This window comes from Castor canadensis, chromosome 4 (assembly GCF_047511655.1).
Source record: "Castor canadensis chromosome 4, mCasCan1.hap1v2, whole genome shotgun sequence".
Classification (NCBI taxonomy): domain Eukaryota; kingdom Metazoa; phylum Chordata; class Mammalia; order Rodentia; family Castoridae; genus Castor; species Castor canadensis.
The window spans coordinates 107783732-107802005 of NC_133389.1; the positions used below are offsets into that span (position 1 = coordinate 107783732).

An 18274-nucleotide genomic window follows, 5' to 3' on the forward strand; every position below is an offset into this window, starting at 1 on the left:
CTCAAAACAGTACCAAATCCTAAATAATATCTGTAAACTAACAAAATGAAGGATGCATAAGACTCTTATTAAACTTTCTGATAGAATACAAAAGATAACCTGATTACCATGTGTCTGATGAAGTGATTTAATAACAAATACATACAAAAACAAGGCAGAAAATTCCATAAATTTCTTGCAATACATACACATCTTGGGACAAATATCCTAAGAGAGGACCTTTGGTAGAAGGAAGATGAGAAAAAAGATGAAGAAAAACAAAGGGAAAGGTGTGTTGAATATCAGTGTTAAAGGCCTATTCTCTAAAGAGAATATGAGTAAGTTTTCAACCAAATAAATTTTGTCTGAAAAGGTTTAATAGAAATGTATACAATTGAACTAAATATAATGTAGGTTAAAAATCAATTTTTTTGAGTAGATGTGTGGACTTGTTTAGTTTTATTTACACAGGACAATAGGAAAACATGCTATCTAGAAAAAAAGCTAACAGTAATTTAAACCGTAAGAGCTTGCATACTAATATTAAAGGTAATCTACTTGGAGAAAAGTATAATACTGAGTTATAAATACACAGAAAAACAGCTGAAAAGAAAACCCAGAAATAGATGACACAATGTGAAAATTTAACATATGACAAGAGTTCAATTACATGAGAAAGAAATGGTTTCACAGTTACCGAAGACTCAAACACTTAAATAGTAAAAGTGAAAGCAGTAACAATCTTCTAAGTAAATATGAGAAACTATGAATAATGTTAAGAGATGAAGATAAATTTCATGAAACTTAGAAACTAAAAAAAATCATGTATCAGACTACATTAAAATAAAAAATGGCTCAGGCAAGTGCTGTGAAAGTGAAACAGACAAGAAAAAAAATATTTGAAATTCATGACTGGTAAAAGTTTAATACCAGTAATATTTAAAGAACTCAAAATAAAATTGTGAAAAACAAGCAAACAAACCCCAAAAGACAGTTCAACAGAAAAACACGAAAGGATGAAAACAAGTTAACAGACGAGAGAAACCGAAAGAGCAGATAAAATGCTGAGTCTCATGAAGGAATCACATTAAGGAGTCTGAGGTCAAATATATGTCCATGCATCAAAATTCCAATGAATGATACTGACTGTTGCTATGACAGATTCTTCAAGATAAGGACATGGTACTATTCTGTTATTAAAAACATATACTGTAGAGCTGGGCTTGATAGCACAGAGTGGAGGATCAAAAGTTCAAGCTCAGCCAGTACTAAGCAAGACCTTGCCTCCAAAAAAAAAAGCCACTATACATTCTTTAAAAAATGGCTACTTACATGCTCTCCATCCCAGAAATGCTATTCCTGGAATCTTCTAGGAGTGAAAGAACAAATTGGAGCGGGGAAGGGGAATTTAAAAAAAAACTATCTACAAATAAGCAAATAGTTAAATAAATTAATGTAGCCAGGAATGTTGATTCATGCCTTTAATCCCAGCACTTGGGAGGCTGAGGCAGGAGGATCACCAGTTTGAGGCAAGTCTGGGCTATACAAAGCAAGTTCTAGGTGAGTCTGGGATACACAGGGAGACAAAATAAATAGTAACAAAATAACAAAATAAATAATTATATCTGTGCCAAAGAATACTTTATAAAGTCCTTCAAACAAATGTAGTATTTGTAAGAGGTGAATTGTACAGATTTTTCACAACTTTAAACAAGAACAACAAAATAAAACAGTAAAAGCATGTAACAGCCATGTTTATTGCAGCATTATTTACAATAGCCAAGCTATGGAAACAATCAAGATGCCCCCACTACCAAGGAATAGATTAAGAATATGTGGTATTTACACACAATGGAATTTTACTCAGCCACAAAGAAGAGTGAAATTTTGTCATTTGCAAGCAAATGGATGCAACTGGAGAACATCATCTTAAGTGAAGTTAATTAGGCTTAGAAGGCCAAAACTTGCGTGTTCTCCCTCATATGTGGATTATAGACCTAAAACAGACGCAGTAATATTATTGGACATGGGTAACACACTAAGGGGAGAATACACATAGGAGGTATAGGGAAAGGGAAGGAAACCTAAAAGTTGAATGTGGTTATGTGCTCATTGTAGAGGAACGAACAAAGTTACCTTAAACTGGTAGAAGCCACTATAGGAAGAGGACCAGGAAGTAGTGAAGAGGTCTGGTAGAGATGAACCAATGTGGGTTTCAATACACAAGTGCATGGAGGCAACACTAGGAATCTTTCTGTATAGCTGTCTTTATCACAAACTAGCAAAAACTCTATGTCTTTCTTATTATTTCCATGTTTTCTGTTCAACAAAATCTGAGAACAAGAGGGCAGAACAGGTTCTGTCCAGAAAGGGGGGATGGTGGGGGGGAGGGGGGAGGTGGCCCAAATAATATATACACATATAAGTAAATGTAAAAATGATAAAATAAAATTAAAAAAAAAAAAAAGAAAGTACAAAATATAAAATAACAATCTCTGGCTATCTTCTCAAATGGATAAATTAAGTTTGGACCATTACCTCTGGTAGATGAAACTTACTTTTTTGGGTTGATGTGCCATAATTTATTTGTTTCTATCATTTATTTCCATTGATGGAGAGTGGTTTTCAGTTATCCACAATTATAACATAACTTAAATAAACTTTCTAGATCTATCAAAAAAATTTTCTTTTTGTTTTAAAAAAAATTTTTTAAAGCATATATAGGGCTGGGATATAGCTCAAGTGGAAGAGTGTTTGTCCTAGCATGTCAAAGTTCTGGGTTCCCAGTACTGAGAAAAACACCCAACAGCAACAATAAAAACTCTGTGCTATGTACATACCTTTTCTAGTCATTATTCTCTGATTTACACAGTATTAACAACTATTTACAGCCTTATATTGTTATTAGGTATAAGTAACTTAATAATGATTTAAAGTATATACAGGATATACACAGCTTATAAGCAAATAGTATGCCATTTTATATAAGGGACCTGCACATCCATGGACTCAGGTATCCAACTGGAGGTACTAGAACAGAGGAACCTCCTATAGAAAATGTCTATGTTAGGGCCAGGCATGGTTACACAAGCTTGTTAATTCCAGCACTCGGGAGGCTGAGGCAGGATAATTACAAATGACAGGCCATACTGAACTACATAATGAGATCCTGTCTCAAAAAACCAAAAATGTCTACATTAAGTTTACAGTAATAAACAAAGGTAAATAAAAATCTGTATACAAGGGGTATCTTGTAACGTGATACTTAACTGAATTCAAATTAAAAGAATTCAAATTAAAAGGTTAAGAATTAACAAGTTCTCCTTCCCTCTTAATTATGACAAATTCAAATTTTTATAAAAACTGGTAACATAATTTCTACTTGCTATAGTTCAGTATAGTTTCTCCTCACTAAAATTCATGTTAAGGCTTGTTCTCCAATGTGGCAATGTTAAGTGGTGTCTCTGGGAGGTGAATGGGTTATTAAGAGGAATTAATGATTTTCTCCAGAGAACAAGTTCTTGGGCTCATGGACTTGAACTTGGAATTGGTTGTTATAAAATGTTTTAGCCTGACTAAGCTTCATACCTTTCTTCCTATCTCACATGATCTCTTCTACATATACTGCATACTGTTCTCTTATGCACTCTTCCTATCTAATTGTCTTCTGTCATGCTGTGAAGTAGCTAGGTGGCCCTTACCAGAGGCTGAACAGATGAAGTGGACTGACCTTGGATTTTTAGCCTCCCAATCCATGTGTTGCGTAAACTTCTTTCTTTATAAAGTAACCAGCCTCAGTATTTTGAGACACACAACCAAGTCATGATTGGTCTTCTAAGTCCAATCAAATTAAACTTTAAAATACACCAATTTATCAACATTTGACATGGAAAACTAAGGCCTGAGATAACCTTTAGAAAAGAAATAAGATCAATGTAACAGATTAAGGAAATATTATGAAACAAATACATAACGGTTTTAAACAATACTTACTGCGCCAGCAGTTGCACCTAAAAAAAAAAAAGGTAAAATATTTAGTGATAAATCATGCTTTCTTCAACAGTTTCAATATTTATTTATATTATTTTTGTTTCATTCTTTCTCACTAATGATTATGGTACTCTCTCACATGACCTGCATGCCTCATGCTTGCTCTTTTCTACAAATAAGCTTCTATTGTGCAAAGCATTTTCAGACTTTGAGCTTTTAATCTTCAACGTCACTTGGAGCCAGTTTGAGAAATAATATCTTGCCTTTTATTCCTCTTCTTGCTGTACAGAACAATAGCCATCACCCACCACACATTCCTGCTTATATCAAAACTTAAAACATTTTACAATTAATTTTTAAAAATAGAACTGGTTCCTCAACATACTAGCCACATTTCAAATATTCAATAACTACATGTGGCTAGTGGCTACTGTACTTTACAGTACCAATTACAGAACATTTCCATTATTACAGAAGTTCTATGTATAGTGTTATAATAGTATAGTGCTACAGTAATACAGAAAATCCCCAAAGATGTAAGATTTTGAAATGCATATTACTCAGAAGCTCATACAGATGTCTAACTCTAGAAGCTAGCTAATTTAAAGCTGCATGTAAAAAGAAAACAAAGACTGCAAAACAAAAGAAAGTTCAAATATAACGGACACTCAGAAGAAGTTATTATGGACATTAATGGGACAAAGCATTTTGACAGTAATTAAAGAGAAATATATTAAAGCCTCATTTGTTGAAATGACCAGGTATTGGTAAAAGTAGGGAAAAAAAATAATAAAAATAGGGCTTATAAATGCTAATGACTACAAGGACTAGGTGGGTAACAGAAAAATGACTATGAGATAGCTCAGCAGTCCAAAAAAAAAAAAAAGTCCAAAAGGAATGAATTTTCCACATCTCACTTATGGAGCCACTACCCCATTCCCATGTTTACTGAGTACAAATATTTGTAAATTCATTTTACAAATATCCTGTGAGCACCTGCTATGTTAATAGGACTACTGTTAAGTACTGAAATTCACATCATCCAAAGTTTCAACATGAGTTCAATATACATAAAACATAGACTTTAAATGTTAGCAGTAATTTTAAGATTTATAAACATTGCATGGGGCAAAAGCCTGTTTGCACAACAAATTTGGTCCAGACCCTTAACCTAAAACTACGACAATTTCTTAAGAACACTATTCCTATTGCAAAAAAGATAAAACAAAATAAAGAAAACGTTAGGAATTGATAATAAAGGCCAAGACACTGCTTTTATTCCTCAATATAATATGGCTGCTACTCTCCAAGTGAAATCCACCATATGTAGTATACATACCTGCTGCTATATCCATACTATTTACTCCTGGCTGCAAGAAGAAAGATGAAATTACTAATATATACCTCATTTAAACAACATTTTATAAATGCTACTCATAAGTCAAATTACTGACCCAAAGATTCTTTATAAAAGTTTTAGCAGTCTCAGTTCCCTACGATTGTTAAAAATTTTAAGAGATTGGCAACTTGCAGATACTTAACTAAATTGGCATTTTAATTAAGTGTTATATGGTCGCAGTCATAGATTCACAAACCTATAGTCACCATTTGGAAATCCACAAAGCCCTGAAAACCAAGATTTTCCAAGTATGACAATAAAATTCATTACTGTGGCAAAGTGTGTCCAGAATGAATATGAAACTCTACACAATTATTTATTCTACCTCAAGACTGACTATCCATGAGTTTTACTCTAGAAATCTTAATGTTGGAAATTATAGGGCATTGTCTCAGATCCCACAGGAAATTTTCACATAACATAGTATATGCAAATATTAACAAATTTAGTAGTCTAGTAACATTTTAACATTAGCAGTAATAATTCCAATATTAGAATTTTGAAAATATATGGCCTAATGGGTTTTGTATAAAACTAATCACCCCAAGGGAGTATGTCATACCTGTTCATACAACCAATATGCTTTCAGGAAATAAAGAAGTTAAACTAATTTGAATAATCATTTTGAATTATCAATTTTTAACTACTGTTCAGTAAACGTCTCTCCACCCTTTAATATAATACCAGACTACTAAAAACTTTTGACTCACAAATTACGTTTTTTAGTATTCTGGTTCCTTGTTTAAGTTAGAATTAACTTAATAAAAGCATGTACATATTTTATAATGTTGGGAAAAAATGTAAATTCTTATCATTCAGTTACAAAAACTAAATTCCAATGTAATTTTTATAACTGAGAGGCATTTAAAAGGCTAATATGATTGGCTATAGGGTACACAGGTATTATTTCATATATTAAAAAAAAAGTCAAAACATCATAGCAAATAGTTATGTTCACAAGATTACCGGTAAAGCAGGTTGCATGGAAGCCTGAGACATATGAGACATCATCATTCCAGGCATTACTGATGACATCATTCCAGGCATCTAAAATAAAAGTAAAACAAGATTACTACCCAAGACGAAAATACTTCACAACTTAAACATCATACAACTTAAGAATAAAGACCACTGAAACTCCACTATTATACTATATGGATAGTATGCTTAGTAAGTGCTTGTTGAATGAATGAAGTACTTAATAAATGGCCTATTTTAATACTTAAATCATAGTTTATATGAGTACTCAAAAAAAATTTTTTTTTTTTTTTGGTGGTACTGGGGTTTGAACTCAAGGCCTAATGCCTGCTAGGCAGGTGGCTCTACCAACTGAGCCTCTCCACAAGACCTCAAAACTATGTTACAAAGTAAACTTAAAAGTATGGACTTTTACATTATTGCTAGCCTAAAAGTATGAATACTTTCCTTTCAGTCTTGATTCAATAGTTTTCTCCCCTTTTTGAAGGAAGAGAAGCCAAGATAAAAATTTTCAACATTTTTTACATTTGATTAATGTGTAATGAATAATTTACAACAATCTAGTCCTTTTCAAACTCCTAGATCAAAGGTGCTTAAAATCTAAACATTAGCTTAAAAATATATAAAAAATATAAGTTTAATCATAAATCTTCTTTCCCTTCTCATACAGAAAACGTAAAAGTACATGCATATCTGAAGATACTAGTTTGAGATCTCAGACTAGTTTACCAACAAGTACCATCCAAATCTATGAATTAATCTTCTCTATATAAATAAAAATAATGAAAATTTAGTTTCTAAAGGATTCAACTGAGTTTACCTATATTAGTATACTCCTACATTACAATTTGGATTTTAATATCAATTATCTAGGGAAGCTGGGAGGGGTAAATTTAAATACAATAATCACAGGTATTGGAACAAGGTAATTGGCTATTCAAGTTTCAAATTAAATGAACAATGTGACAAATGGGAATAACAGAAAAATGTAAGCATACTGATCAATAGGAACATATGAATTAAATCCTACTAAAGTTAGATGAGAACTATCATGTTTAATTTTATTACTTGTTAAAGTTTACTTATGAACCAAAGTACCCTTAAAATGAACTACCACGGAGTTAATGGGTTAAAAAAGCACCAATAAACTGATTAAGCATCATTAAACAAGAACTTGTTGACAGAAACTGTGATTAGAAGAATGTGGTAGCCTACTTGGAACATATGGTCAAAATAATATTTATAAAAAGACATAGGAATTAAAAACAGAAGTCCTAACAAGATTCCACAACCAGACTAAAAGACTAGAGAAATAACATACACATTAAAAGAATATCCAAAGCTAGAATTCTAAGCTAGTTTCAGAAATCAAACTTTGAAAACCTAACAGAAAAACATTTTTCTCCTAAGAATGAAAGGTATTTTAAAAAATGGAATTAAGAAAAAACTCTTTCCAAGATGGGTGCCAGTGGCTTACGCTTATAATCCTACCTACTTGTGAGGCAGAGATCAGGATGATCACAGTTTGAGGCCAGCCCAGGCAAACAGTTCATAACACCCTACCTTAAAAAAAAAATCCAACACAAAAGAGGGCTGGTGGAGTGGCTCAAGTAGTACAGCCTAGCAGGCATGAGGTCCTGACTTCAAAACTCTGTACTGCCAAAAAAACTAAAAAAACCAAAAGAAACCCCAAACCCACCCACCTCCCAAAAACATACATCCTCATAATGCAAGAGAACATTATTAGATGGGAGTAGCAGATTGTACAAATGAATGTTAACTTCAACTGAAGTTACTAACTTCAGTTACTGACTTCCTAACACAGAGATCAAATCACATTTTTAAAAACAAAGCCACAAGCTTTCTAGACCAGGCTAATGAGACAACAAATAATATTTAAAACTACCAAGGAACATTCAAAGTTTGACAGAAGTGTTTCTCACATTGTCCTTCTACCCATACTTCAAAACGTTAAAAGATCAAAAATTTTGTTTAGAACAGAATTCATAGTAACTATTACAGAGTGACGTTTAATAGCAAATAAAAACCACATCTTCCTTGAGTATTCTCTGTAAATTGTGGGAGGTGAAGACTAGTTAAGCTTGTCTTACAAGCTTACCCAAAAGATTTTACAATTATATACAACGAATATTCTAAAAGTAAACAGATAAGAAAATTTTAAGTCAAAACCTAATGTTAAGAAGATGAAACCAAAGAACAACAACAACAAAAAATACTGGTATGCAAAATAATGTACTTCATATGAAAAGCTACTACAAGAATCTGACAAATTTACAGCTCCCTCAGAGGCCTAAGCATCACAGAAAAGTCTGCTTCTCAGAGCCTTAGGAATCTACTTTGGAAATGTTACAATGATTCTCATTTCTATTAATTCTAGGACACATAAAACCTGAGGTTCATTTTACAATCCCTGTCCTTGAAGCTGAATTCTTTCAAAGGGTAAGTTTTTCACTCGGCACCAGTGGCTCATGCCTATAACCCTAGCTACTCAGGAGGAAGAGATCAGGAGGATTGCGGTTCCAAGCCAGCTCAGGCAAATAGTTCCATGAGACCCTATCTCGAAAAAACCCTTCACACAAAAAAGGGCTGGTGGAGTGGCTCAAGGTATAGGCCCTGAGTACCACCACCACCAAAAAAAAAATAAAAAATTCCTGGTATCTATTCTCTTCTCTCTTCTCGCTCTTTGCTTTTTTTATTCTAACACCACTGTTAATGGCAATGCACTCTGCAAGCTTATGAGAACTAGCTTGTGTTTAAGAAGTTATTTGTCCTTCCCTATTTCCAGCAACCAAAGTTGAAACACTCATAACAAAGTTTTTTGAAGATGGCATATTAGTTAAAAATGACAAGGAAAAAATTCTTAACTTAATCACCATAATAATGCCATAAATATCATGAACTACATAACTTTTGAAGATGCAAAGTACATTAACTTAATGTGAACCATACTATAAAATCAAAACATGCATTGCTTTACATATTTCTGTTCAAACTACTTTGGCAAACATGAAAAGCACTATAATTAGAACTTTTAATTGTTAGGATCAGACACAGAGTATGGGGGGAAGGCAAAAGATAGATATGTGAGAAGTAAACTAAATTTCCTAAAATATTAATCTTTTATAAATACTTTAATACATTTTAAAAACATAACTGACACGTTCAAGCCAGTCATAGTGAGGTACTCCCAGCCAAGGAAAGAGGATCAAAAGTTAAAGGCCAGCTTGGGCAATTTTGGGAAATCCTGCTTCAAAAATAAAAATAAAGAAGGGGTTGGGGATATAACTCAGTGATTGAACACTTAATTAGCAAATGTGAAGCCCTGGATTTAATTTCTAATACTGAAAAAAGAAAGTATTCAAGAAGAATCACAAGTATGAGGAAGATAAACAAATAAGCAAAACCTAGAGTGCACCCAACCTGGTCAGTCACTCTTGGCATCACAAAGAATTTCTAATGTTATTTAGAAAATGAGCACATTTCATTGTATCATTTCATCATTATAGTGCATCAATATATACTCTAAAAAGGAAAACATAAACTTTATCAAGTTTTTTATATCATAAATGGGAAATTCCTGAAATAACCCATCTTAATGTGATGAAATCTTGACCAGTCCTCCCCTACCCTGCCAGATTTGTGAGTCATCCCCTTTCAACATGCTAATACTTACCCCACCACCTGTGGTAGCTGCCTTGGTTATCAGATCAACTATAAAGGTATTGCAATGCTTCTGTTCATGTGCTCACATAGTCCAAAGTCAGATTAGCAGAAATCCTACCCTAGCTTGACCACTTACCAGCTATGTAATCTTGGTGTCTCTCTGGACCTCAATTTTCTCATCATGACAAAAATAGTACCTATCTGATTATTGTTAAGGAATCAAATGAGACAGTGAATGTAATGCGCTTAGAACAGTGTTTGATTACAATGGTATGACAGCTACCACAATTGTCCCTTGGTATGCATGGGGTACTGGTTCTAGCATTCCCTGAGGATACCAAAATCCTTGGATGCTTAAGTCTCTTTTATAAAATGGCACAATATTTGCATATAACATAAATTCTCCTTTAATCTTTTAAATCACCTTACTGATATTAGCTAATACAATGTAAATAGTTACTGTTATCATTTAGGGAATAACAAAAAAATGCCTGTTCAATACAGATGAAACCTTCTTCCAAAATATTTTTGACAGATGACTAGCTGAATTCATGGATGTGGAACCTGCAGATATGGAGGGCCAATGTATTATCATTGCTCTTTAACTCACACAATAAAAGGCTCTTCTTTGTAGCTCCTACCCTCACCCATTCTTTATCTTGGGCATTTTAGTTCTTTAAAGATATCTAGCAAATACTATGAGATTATCATTTCAATAACCAATACATGTAATAAGAAGTCAATCCCAGATTAAGTATCACATAGACTGCTGGCTCTGCAATGTCACTGTATAGTTCACTTTAACACTCTGTACCCTATTATTACCATCTATAAGTGGACACCTATCTAGTCAATCCACTTTAGAGCCAGGAAGATCAAGTTTATTTAAACATGGGATCAGAATTATAATCGTTTCTAACACAGTTTATGAAACACAAAAACTTAGAAAAGGAGCTGAAAGAAAATGAATCACCCACCTTGTTTAAAATAAGTTTTAAATATAACTAGGGATACACAGAATATTGCCATGTTACAATTTAAAGACTTACAAATTTAAAGACTTTTAAAACTTACATTATAAATTCATGTAAGCCTTCTCTGGGACGTAAGTATCGTAACAAGGACACAAGACCATTATTATCCCCTCCTCAAATCCTTCAAGCTGGGATTCAGTGCTATATGTATCTGAATCTTCATACTTTCAGTATAAAAAAAAAGGGTAATTTTCTATTATATTAGATACAATCAGGTGTTGTTTAATGATGGGGCCATTCTATTAAATGTATCGCATTATTTCACTGTGCAGACATCAGTGTGTACTTACACAAACCTAAGATGGTATAGATCACTGGACATGACCTTTTGATGCACCAAGAGATTCAGTAAAAATGAGATGTGTGAGGCTACTGCAGATGTAACATGACATACTGTTTTACAGTAAACTTTTTTTTGTAAATTGTACATTCTAAAGGATAAGTATATCACACTAAATATATAAATCAGTAACATTGTTCTTTTGCATCATTATCAACTACTATGCTGTCTATATAATTGTGTGGGACATACTTTTCTATGACTGGCAGTGCAGTAGGTTTATTTATGGACAACAGGACAACTATAGGTCATAAGAATTTTTCAGCTCCATAATCTTATGTGATGATGGCCATATATGTAGTCTATTGTTCAGCAAAGCATCTTTGTGGGGTGCATTACTCATTACTGTACCTATGTAGCCCACTACACACTGATGTTACATAGTGTAATCTATTGCTTCCAGACTATAAACCTGTACAGCATGTTATTGTACTAAATACTGGAGGGAACAGCAACATGAAGTATTTGTGTATCTAAATGTAGAAAAAGTACAGTGAAAAAGCCAGGCCGCAGAATTCTTCGGCTCCGTTATAATCTTATGAGGCTACCACCACACACAGTCCATAATTGACTGAAACATTACTGTGTAGCACAGGTGTATAAGATCATAAATATGTAATGAAGTAGAAATTACTGAAGTCGTATTGCAGAAGTAACAACTTCCTGGATACTACATGACCAAAGACCACAACAACAAATCTGTGTCTGTAAATAGGAACTTAATGTTCAGAAGATCAGGACCTGATGAATAATTCTGTTTGTCCTGTAATGAGAATTTTTTTCAAAAATTAAAGTCTAAGATAAACAAACCAGAGACGCATATAAAGCAAACTGTATTTCAACTCAGCACAGAGCTCAATTGCTGGCCTACCTGCAATTCTTTGACAGACATATCTAACAGCATCATTCATATTTTAAGAAGATTCAGAGATTACACTAAGAAGTAACAGATTTTCTTTCAAGCCCACAAATTCAAAATTACCCATCTGGAGTAACTGCTAACTATAACTATTGCTTAAAGTGAAAGATAATGTATGGAAACTTGAGAAAGGAAACAAATATAAGATTCATGTCCGCAAGATTTCCAAGTGTCCAGCAATATCCTGACAGCTTTACAGAAGAAAATTAAAACACATAGTTCAGACAGGCATCTCAGAAATAGTGGTAAGTTCAAGAGCAAGATATACATCATTCATCTTTACATGAGCGCCATGCCCAAGGGACAATGTCTATTGACAAAAAAATAATAATGATGAAGGAGGTATGAGAAAAACAAATAATGAAAAGGACAACCTCTACATGAGAAAGTACTCACTCCTACTTAGGAATCTTCAAAACTCAGACCTATTTCTCTAGACTAAAAATAAGCAAGAACAAAAAACCCCTAGTACACAGCCTTTATTACCTAGTGATACGATACTTATGATTGGACGTCATGGCATCAATATTTCTAAATAAATGAAATTCAAAATCAACAGGATAGTCTGCTGACATTGTTCCCTCTTCTGTTTGATCTTAGTATTTAATGAATGTCATGCTATAAACTCCTTCATTCGTGTGTGTTAATACTAACTTATTTCAAAGTTGCCTTTTTCTCCCACAGAGCGAACTAAATGCATTAATGGCCCTCACTCAGCATTTTCCACAAAATGTTAATTCCATGTAGTGTGCTAGACAAAGCAAGATAAAGAGAAAATTGAGAGGACAGGGCTGAGAGGGAGGGGTCACTGAGAGTCTGGGGAAGGGAGGTAAGAAGAGATAGTTCAGTAAGACAGAAATACAAGATAAAAGTTTTTTTTAAAGGCTTCTTTAAGACTTCCCAGCATCTTAATATTGTGCCTGTTGAGTCTCAAAGAGGGAGGGATACAGTTCATTCTTCCAAACTGATGTGGTCATCTCAGATGTCTCTAAATATTTAGTTCCTATTTAAATAAATTGCTATCTAATGGTAATGAAAATAAGCATATCAGTAGTCTTACCAGCAAAAACTTGTCAAACTAACCACAACAATCTAAAAGTTACACATTCATTCGGTCAAGGTTATAGTATTTTTAAAGAAGTATTTGTCTGAGAAATGTGAATGCATAATAGGCTTAGGAATTATGAGATGACCTAAAAAAAAAGTTTCTTTTTGTAATGGCTAATACCCAATTCAAGAGCATGGATTCTGTAACTACCCCCCAAAGTAGGGATAATTTAAAAACAAAACGAATAAATGTGTCTAATCAGATAAATCTAATATACCAATACATTGCATTTCTCTGGAAGACCTGTATTCCAAATCATCATTTTTCTCTAATTTATGGAAAAATACATTGTAAAACTTGATCATCACTGACAGCACACAGATAAATAATTTGCCTATCATTTAAAGTAAGTGGATATAGGTATTTTAGATTTATTCACCAAACAAAATTGCTCTCATTTCATCTTATCTACTATTTTTCTAAGTAAAAAAGCAATAGTAAAAAGGCACAACTAAAAACCAAGAATAAAATGCTACAATATAAACTTATAAGTGACCACTAAAAACAGACACTTGTATCAATGATTAATTTTCTAGCTTACACTGTAGGAAAGAGTATCTATGTATTTGTTTCATTCATTCAACAAGTATTTTACTGAGCACGCATGCTGTGCCAAGAACTGTGTTCAGCATTTATATACCTTGCATTTCTTGAAAAGTCCAGAACTCAGCCCCTGCCGCTTAAGAGCTTAAAAACTGTTACTTGTTGGGAAAGCAGCAAATAAGAAACCATAAAACAAAACAAAATCAATAGCTAAGTGCCAAAATAAGGGAAATAGTAAGAGCTCGAGCAGATTATAAATTTAATAATTTAAAAGAGAGGTAAATTTTTGGCCAAAATTATTTCTGAGGGCCTCCTGGAGAAAGTAGAAAAGAGATAAGCAAAGGAAAGTTCATGGTGATGGTGAACTTGGGGCCAGAAAGGCAAGAACAGCAACATAAGCTTAAAGTCATAAACTAACACAATCACTAAAGAAACCATGAAAAGACCAGTCTGAATTCAAGTGAGGGGGTGTGAAACATATAACTGAATAGTGCTTTGGAATTTAGATACTATGCCACAGGCAAGGAAAAGCACTGGAGGAGATTCTTGGGTAAGGAGATAATACACAGAAGTCTAGAATTTTGTTTTTTTGGGGGGGCAGGGGGAGAACAGGATGGGAACCTGGGCAGCCTTGAAGCAAGAACACTAGCTCAAAACTTGTTGAGTAACCTTAATATAGAATGTGACAACTTGGACTATCACAGATTTGTTAGTCTTACTCAATATGAAAATTAAACTGATTTGTAAAAAGCAATTATTCATTTATCAGTTTATTGATCAAAGATCCCTACCATCCCCCAAAAGAAAAAAAAAAAGGACTGATTAGAATTAGGGAGATATCAATAAAAGAATCATTTCCACATCAATCCATAAAATCTTACTATCATCTCCTCTTAGCAAATTATCTGAATTGAATCATAGGCTGCTAGATCTGAAAGGGATCAACATCTCTTATTCTATTCTCATTAAAAGAGAAAAATTAAGACTCAAAAGAGGAGAACAAAAGAGCCATCTAGTAGAACTGTTAACCAAAGGTAAAATCACCTGTGAAAAAGATGGCAGAACTTAATGTACTTGGTGTAGAAAAGGCAAAAAAAGAGTAAGATAGAAGACAGCCTTCATATTTTAATAGCAACTTCTACTAGAAATTTTTGAGTCTTACCAGGAGGCAGAAGAATTTTTTTCATTATATTTTTTTAAAAAAACAATTCCTCAGCTAGGCAAGGTTGTTCATACCTGTAGTCCCAGCAACTAAGGAGGCAGAGATCAGAAGGATCACAGTTCTAGGTTCTAGGATCTAGTCCAGCATGGGTAAAAAGTTAGAAAGAATTCATTTCAAACAATGAAGCTGGGTGCACTGGCTGCCTGTCACCCCAGCTATGTAGGAGATGCAAATAGAAGGATCTCAGCCCAGGCAAAACTCTTGAGACCCTATTCAAAAAAATAACCAAAGCAAAAAGGGCTAGGTTCAAGTGATAGGCAAGCATGAGATCTGAGTTAAAACTTCAGTAATGCACACACACACACACAAAAAAGGCCAACATTATTTAAATCACAATCAGGGATTAAAAGTATATATGATTTGTAAGGTCCCTTTCAGCCATAAAATCCCAATTCTATAAAAGTAGGAATATGACTTTCCCATAGTTATATTCAAGAAAGAGGTAAATTTAAACTACAGACTAGATAACTGCAATAAACCTGAAAGATATTAAGCTACCATTTGATATTTCCAAATCTTTCTAACTACTAACAGATTCAGCCTGAATTGTAAAACTGGCAGTATACACTGTCCTATGAATCAAGAAAAAAAAGTTGAATATATCACTTTCCTTTAAGTTAAATAACTTGTGGCAGTTCAAAAATTGCAAACTCTGACTTCCGTAGACCATTCTGTCCTGTCTACATATTATTTTACAAACACGTTTTAAAAGTTCATGTCATATTTAGTAGCATTCCAAAGACTACAAGACAGACTGTCATTGATTTTGGCCTTTGGCTGGTCTCATCAAGGTATCTTAATGAGACATGATCAATACAGTTGTCCCTTGGTATCTGAGGGGGACTGACTCCAGGACCCCTCGTTTACTAAAACCCACAGATGCTTAAGTCCCTTATACATAAAATGATGCAGTACTTGCATATGACCTATGTACAACCTCTGGTATACTTTAAATAACTTCCAGGTTATTTATAATACCCAATAAGATATATGTGATACATGCTGTCACATTATATTGTTTAGGGAATAATGAGGAGGAAAGAAGTTTTTCCTGTTCAGTACAAACGCAACTTATTTTTCAAATAATGTCAACTCGCAGCTAGTTGAATTCATGGATGTGGAACTCAGCAGCTATGAAGAACCAATTATTTGTGAAGGTCCTATAAACTTCAGTCCCAAAATCTAAAGAATCCTAAAATTGAATAGCAAAACCTTATCATCACTGGTATGAATGATACAGGTGTCCCGTTATTTCTCAATTATCTTCTAACCACTTACTACTCATTAATACTTTTGAGCATATGTAAGACAGATGAAATAAAAAAAGATCAATTTTGCTATTACTGATTTTTATCTTTAAGGAAATGTTTACAGATTTTAAATAAGATTCCTGAATCTCTTATAAAATTAAAATAAGGATTAGCTTTATCAAGAGTTAGGACCTGTATCTGTGAGATAGTAAGGGGAGAGAAGAGAATGATCTAATTTTGAAAAAACAATGACAATTCTCTTGAGACCCTCAAAGCTGGACTCCTAAAACATTCATTCATTATCCTATCAGGAACCAACAGAGGGAGAAATCTCCAGACAACTAAGTACTCAGGTATACTTAGGCACATAAAATATACTGGCCTAAGCAAAAAAAAAAAAAAAAAAAAAAAAAAAGAAGAAGAAAACCACAAGGCAAAATTCAAAGTATGTGAATGGATGTACACCAAGTAGCAAGTAAACTTACTAGGAAGGTGGTCACTGATACAGCTAAAGAGAAAGGGCCATGTAACAATGTGACCAGCTTACGTCAATGAGATATATGAAAGCAGTTTTAAAAAGTAAAATCTGCATTTTACTAGAAATGACTAGCTGGTATCTTGGCTTTGATAGTGCAACAGCACCATTACAGCAAGGGTAAGCAGGTCAAGCCCTTGCAAAACTTACCTTGGTTGGCCCAATGGAAACAGAAGGCCCCAGAAAAGAGAGAAGCATCTGGCAGTAGCAAATTGTTTTATTTTATCTTTCTGTGGAAAGAAACTAATTTTAAATAAGAACCAGAGCATTTAGAATTAATATTTTTTAAAGCTCATTATCTAGTTAGAGCAGCTCTACCAAGAAAACAAGAAGAGCTCCTTGCTGCTTAGAGATGGAAAGAAACAGAAGAGGAATCAGAGTTGCCTCTGCATCTCCTAAGGCATTTAAAAACTTGTGGTAATCTAGAACAGAAAGAAAAAGAAAAAAAAAAAAAAGAATCTTTTACATAAAGAACTCCTGCAGGCAGAATCTTTCAGGTCTGGTGCCATTGAATAAAGATTTTTATACAAAATTAAGGGCTATATTCCAAATATAAAAGAAGAAAACCACTTGACATCGAGCCCTTCTACTCTTAAGATTAAATAAGAGAGAGACACAGAAGCTCCTTTTTCCACTGCAATTTTCACCAGTAACTTTAGTCATCAAAGCATAAATAATTATCAAAGTAAACAGTACTCATTAGCAAAAGAAAATGCATAATTGGCTTTCCAAAATATTTTGTTAGCCTAAACTTTTCATTATATATCAAGAAACTCAAATGGAAAAAACCTAGCCAACTAAGGATCTGTGTATTAAAGAACCTAGCATAGGGCACACAATTATTCATGATAACTGAACCTGTTGCCTTTCTTGCATGCTTCTCTAGAAACTCAGTTCTACTAGTCACTGAGTCAGCATTAAAACCTTTAGATCCAAATCACTCCAACAAAATGTCCATTTACAATTTATGCTAGAGATGGAAGGGGCAGCTCATAAGCAGGAGTGTAGAAGCAATAAGATTTAAAAAAAATAATCTAAGTGGAAAATGAACTATCCATTTGGCACTGTCCTATGAATAATCAGAATTATAGAGCAGAAAAATCTCCCCAATCCCCCAACAAAGAGGAAGATATTTTAGAAATAAAAATTCATTCTAAGCTAAAAGCCTAAATAATTACCAGCTGATTCTATGCATTTACATGGTCCCCAAAATAAGCTATGTTGACACAGCAGATAATATTGGCTTTTAGAATATTAACTTCAATTGACATACTTGAAAAAAATCATTAAGTT

The 18274-nt window shown here is 33.5% G+C and overlaps 1 protein-coding gene across 8 annotated transcripts in view; it reads right to left on the reverse strand.

Moving 5' to 3' along the window:
• Window positions 1-18274, reverse strand: part of Prpf40a (pre-mRNA processing factor 40 homolog A) — a 44141-nt gene that overhangs the window by 24065 nt on the left and 1802 nt on the right. For all 8 annotated transcript variants that reach the window (XM_074070805.1, XM_074070804.1, XM_020179585.2 and 5 more), the window contains exons 3-5: window positions 6335-6415; window positions 5309-5339; window positions 3973-3989 (exon numbers count right to left, since the gene is read on the reverse strand). In XM_074070805.1, coding sequence (XP_073926906.1) covers window positions 3973-3989; window positions 5309-5339; window positions 6335-6415 — 129 coding nt within the window. The remainder of the gene's footprint in view (window positions 1-3972; window positions 3990-5308; window positions 5340-6334; window positions 6416-18274) is intronic.